General features: G+C 43.6%; 1 protein-coding gene across 4 annotated transcripts in view; it reads right to left on the bottom strand.

Moving 5' to 3' along the window:
* Positions 1–4,309, bottom strand: part of arhgef37 (Rho guanine nucleotide exchange factor (GEF) 37) — a 42,859-nt gene that overhangs the window by 20,599 nt on the left and 17,951 nt on the right. For 3 of the 4 annotated variants that reach the window (XM_019884019.1, XM_019884020.1, XM_019884018.1), the window contains one exon: positions 2,359–2,683. The exons of the other annotated variant lie outside the window; for it this stretch is intronic. In XM_019884019.1, the coding sequence (XP_019739578.1) occupies positions 2,468–2,683 (216 nt within the window). In that variant the 3' untranslated portion in view covers positions 2,359–2,467. Of the gene's footprint in view, positions 1–2,358; positions 2,684–4,309 lie in introns of those variants that run through there. 4 annotated transcript variants of the gene reach the window in all.

Genomic DNA, 4,309 nt, shown 5'->3' with positions numbered 1-4,309 from the left:
TTTGCGGAGAGGGGCGTCGCCCTCATCAGCGCGTTCTGCGGCGCCATCACGCGCGACGAGGAACAGCGACAGCACCTTCTGCAGGTCGTGGAGCGACACCGGGCGTTGCACCCGTGCGCGAAGTAGGCATGGGATGGCACGCACGGCGGATTTCGTTTTTTTTTTGCGGTCTAACAGTGTCACTAGTGTTGATGGACATTATAGACAGATGGACAGATAGACAGATGGACCAGTTAACATGGACCAACAATCTCACCAGTGTTGAAGGATAACCACGGTTGCCTTTTTTGCAATACATGCGTTCCTGTCTTCCGTCTTTGAATTATTGCAAGTGCGAACTGAGCAAAACAAAATCCTTACTGTATGGGAGAAACCGTACTACCATTCAGCCCCGTAACATTCTTTCCATAGGGGAAACTTTGGTCGCTCTGCGGGACGGGATAAAATTATCCGATCGGAATAAAATTTTGCACACATCCTTGTGTCATAGTATCGACAAGATTTCCGACCCGGCCCGACGAATCCGACAAACTTTTCCAAAATGGACCACCCTAATGTACATGTACCTATACTGGGGGGTCACTACTTCGCGGATTTTCATATATCGCGGGTGGTTTTGGTCCGCATTAACCATGATAAACGAGGGATTACTGTATGTCAATGGCATCTAGTATAGTTTGTTAGAATTTAGTCACACAGACTGAAGCTAGCGTCACAGTGGATGATTGGTTAGCATGTCTGCCTGACAGTGCAGAAGTCCAGGGTTTGACTCCGGGCCCCAGCCTTCCTGTGTGGAGTTTGCATGTTCTCCCTGTGCCCGTGTGGGTTTTCTCCGAATACTCCGGTTTCCTCCCACATTCCAAAACCACGCACAGTACATTAATTGAACACACTAGATTAGGGGTGTCAAACTCATTTTCGTCGCAGGCCAATTGGGAGTTACGTCTTCCCTCAGAGGGCCGTTATGAGACTGAAACCACAAAATAATTACTTGTACACAACAAATGAATAGATTATTAGTTTTGAAATCAGTCAAGTCACTTCTAATAGTTTGTTCAATTATTGTACAAGTGAGTGTAAACTGGGTTACAAAAAATCTCAATGTTATTTATTACACATGACAATTTGACATTTCAGTACAGATTTTAGCAAGTTGACACACATGATTTGCTTTTGCAGGTCACATTAAATGACCTGGCGGGCCAGATCTGGCCCCCGGGCCTTGGGTTTGACACCAGTGCTCTAGATTGTCCCTAGGTGTGATTGTGAACGCGAATGGTTGTTTGTCTATGTGTGCCCAGCAATTGGCTGGCAACCAGTTCAGGGTGAACCTCGCCTACTCTCCGTTGACAGCTGGGATAGGCTCCAGCAAGCCTTGCGACCCTCGTGAGGCTAAAGCGGTTCAGAAAATGGATGGATGGATATATTTAAGCTATGTGGTTGTTGTAAATACACAATGTAAACATTCTTAGATTTATGTTTACTTTGACAGTAAGCTTCATCTGGGAGTGGCATTAAATAGCTGGAAACCGCTTAATGATGAATTGTTGACTATTTGGCAAACTGACGTTGTTGTCTCAAGTTTGTGCTCTCGCGTCAAAACAAAAAGTTGACCTAACGACTATCGCGAAAAACTCCCGAGTCGATCCCTCATATCTCAAGGCACCACTGTATTTACAGTTTCAGTCCTACCAAATGCTGACACGTCTTTAGGCAATGATATTAAAAGTCCTTCTTAAAAAAAACAAAAAAAAAAACAAAACAAGGACAAAAATGCACAGAGAAGACAAAAAGCCTTCATTTCATCGACATCCCATAGCGTCGTCCCTTCACAGTCCTGTAACTGGCATTGAGTGAGACCATCTCCATGGCAACAAACAGCATAGGTCCTTCAGTGTCCATGCAGTGACGCCAGTGTAGCTGCTAGCTCGTTAACAACACACAATCAGCCTGCCGACTCCACTGAGGATGTGTTAGGGGGAAATACCTTGTACAATTCGGTGCGATATGGACACAATCTAAGAACAATCAAAAAGGAAGTCAAATTGCAGTCAAGAACCAAGTCAAATACTCAGTCAAGATGCAGTCAAAAACAACCAACAAAAGGTTTTGATCGAAGAAAATAATAAATAAACAAGAATAGTCCAGAACAAAGCTAGCAGTTAGCTAAAGGAATAAAAAAGTCTTTTTTTTTTGGGACCTGGTTCTTGTCTGTTTTTGAATTGTTCTTTTTTTTGACCTGACAGTGCATCCACTTGCATTTTGACTGGTATTGACTTGGTTGTGGCTGCATTTTCATGATTTTTACCATTTATATTTTTCTTTCCTTTTGACTGTTTTTAAGTTCTTTTTTTTTAAATCTGGTTCTGGACGTGGTTCTACTAGTTGTAAACCGGTGTGCCTTTTACAAGCATCTATTTCTTCACGGTTGACAACATCTTGCATAGGAAGTGCCACCACAGATGTGCTAGCAGAATGGCTGTTGGTTGGCCAACGCGCCCGCGATGGGAGCCACGGCGAGGTAGTTGGAGGGCACGTAGCCCCTCTGTCGGCCTCGCACCTCCACCAGGCTCCACTCGCGGTTGCCCCGCTTGTCGTGAGGCTCAAGTACGCGCACCGGCTCTCCTGCCGCCACAGAAACTTCGTGGTTCCCTCGTGCCGTGAAACCATAAGCCGCAAACACCTGTAGGCACACCAGGCACATGAAAAAAATGTGTATAGCATATGTCACTGTAAATTAGAGATGCCAATCTTTTTTTTTTTTTTTTTTTACTGTTTTGGGCTTTATTTGTTTATTTTTAACTTTTTTTTTTTTTTGTTTAAACCATTGTTAGCTAATTATTAACCATTTTGTTACTTGTTTTTGACGATTGGAGTGTTCTTGGTTTTTGACTGGTTTGTGATTTTTAAAAAAAAAAATGCTGTTCTTGTATTTATTTTAAGGTTCCATGCCATCGAATTCTATTTTTTCCACAAGTCTGTGACATGGTTAAAGTTTGTCATGGATGGATGGATCTACTGGATGTGGTTCGTCATTCTCATGTAATAGCCTTTGAAAGGCAAAGGGCATGCTTGGACAAGTGGATTTGAACTCGGCGGCGTCGTGACATATATTTGACACTCATTACTCGAGCACCGGCCCACTTGGTGGTTGCTAAACACCCACTCAGCTCAGGAAAAATGGCAGTGTCTTGTGCAAAGCTAAACCTTTGGATCAGATGCCATACCTCTCAGAACACACCGGGTCTCAGAGTTGTGCACGGGCGTCAGAGTGAATAAAATAGTCAGAATCGGACTAAGTACAATATGAATGGAATATGGCAGAAAAATGAGCCCACTATTTACTGGGGAATGTCGTATTGGCATATTAGTGTGCTCCAGACCGGACTTGTGGGAATGTGTTTAACTGAGCTGGACAGAGGTCAAACGGCTGCTGAACAAGCCTTCTTTGACGTCAGGTTAACGTTTCAGATCAACAGGGATCTTACTTTAACCCTTGTAATCTGATAACATGCTGATTTGAACTCTTTTTAATTGTTTTTGTCTTCTTTTTACACACACATGCACACAAGCACTGCTAATCTCATGATCAGTTCGCCAATGACACAGTGTCCTTGCAATTTAGTCGCCATCTCGGTATTAAAAAGTCTGGCAGCGATGATGTCATCGAGTAGCATGGAATTAGCATTTTGCTGAGTGGCTGTCTGCACTCTTGCCAAGAGCTCGAAACAAATGTTACTTTCTCCCTGACATGTTGGCAGGAAAGTGAGGCTATATCAAAAACGAACTCTTCATCGTCATTATCACTGTCAAGTGGCCTTCAATTACGAATGTCTTTAATAGGATGAGGCTCAGGGACACCTGGAAGAGGTCACCTGAACCTTCAGTCATTTTGACAGGCGATCAGGAAGTGCACTGTATTATTTACACACACACACACACACACACACACACACACACACACACACACACACACACACACACACACACACACACAGCAGTGTGCACTATACTATTACAAGTGATGAAATTGCGCTTATACGATCACCCTATTCTCTCTTGCTAATTTGCATGCTCACATGAAACAATCACACACATTTACAAACCTTGACATTGCCAACTCACATGTACTGTTTTAATAGCGAAAATCAGTAACACACACATGTACTTGTCACGAAACATGTGCATGTGTGGTCATGTGACATCTTGATGCACTGCTGCAGCACCACACGGTGAGATCACATCAATCAATCGCTCGCGCGCACACACACACACACACACACACACACACACACACACACCAACACCA

The sequence above is a fragment of the Hippocampus comes genome, unplaced genomic scaffold (assembly GCF_001891065.2).
Source record: "Hippocampus comes isolate QL1 unplaced genomic scaffold, H_comes_QL1_v1.1 scaffold156, whole genome shotgun sequence".
In the NCBI taxonomy this organism is placed as follows: domain Eukaryota; kingdom Metazoa; phylum Chordata; class Actinopteri; order Syngnathiformes; family Syngnathidae; genus Hippocampus; species Hippocampus comes.
The sequence above is the reverse complement of the archived record's forward strand: the minus strand, read 5'-3'. Positions and strand labels throughout refer to the sequence as shown.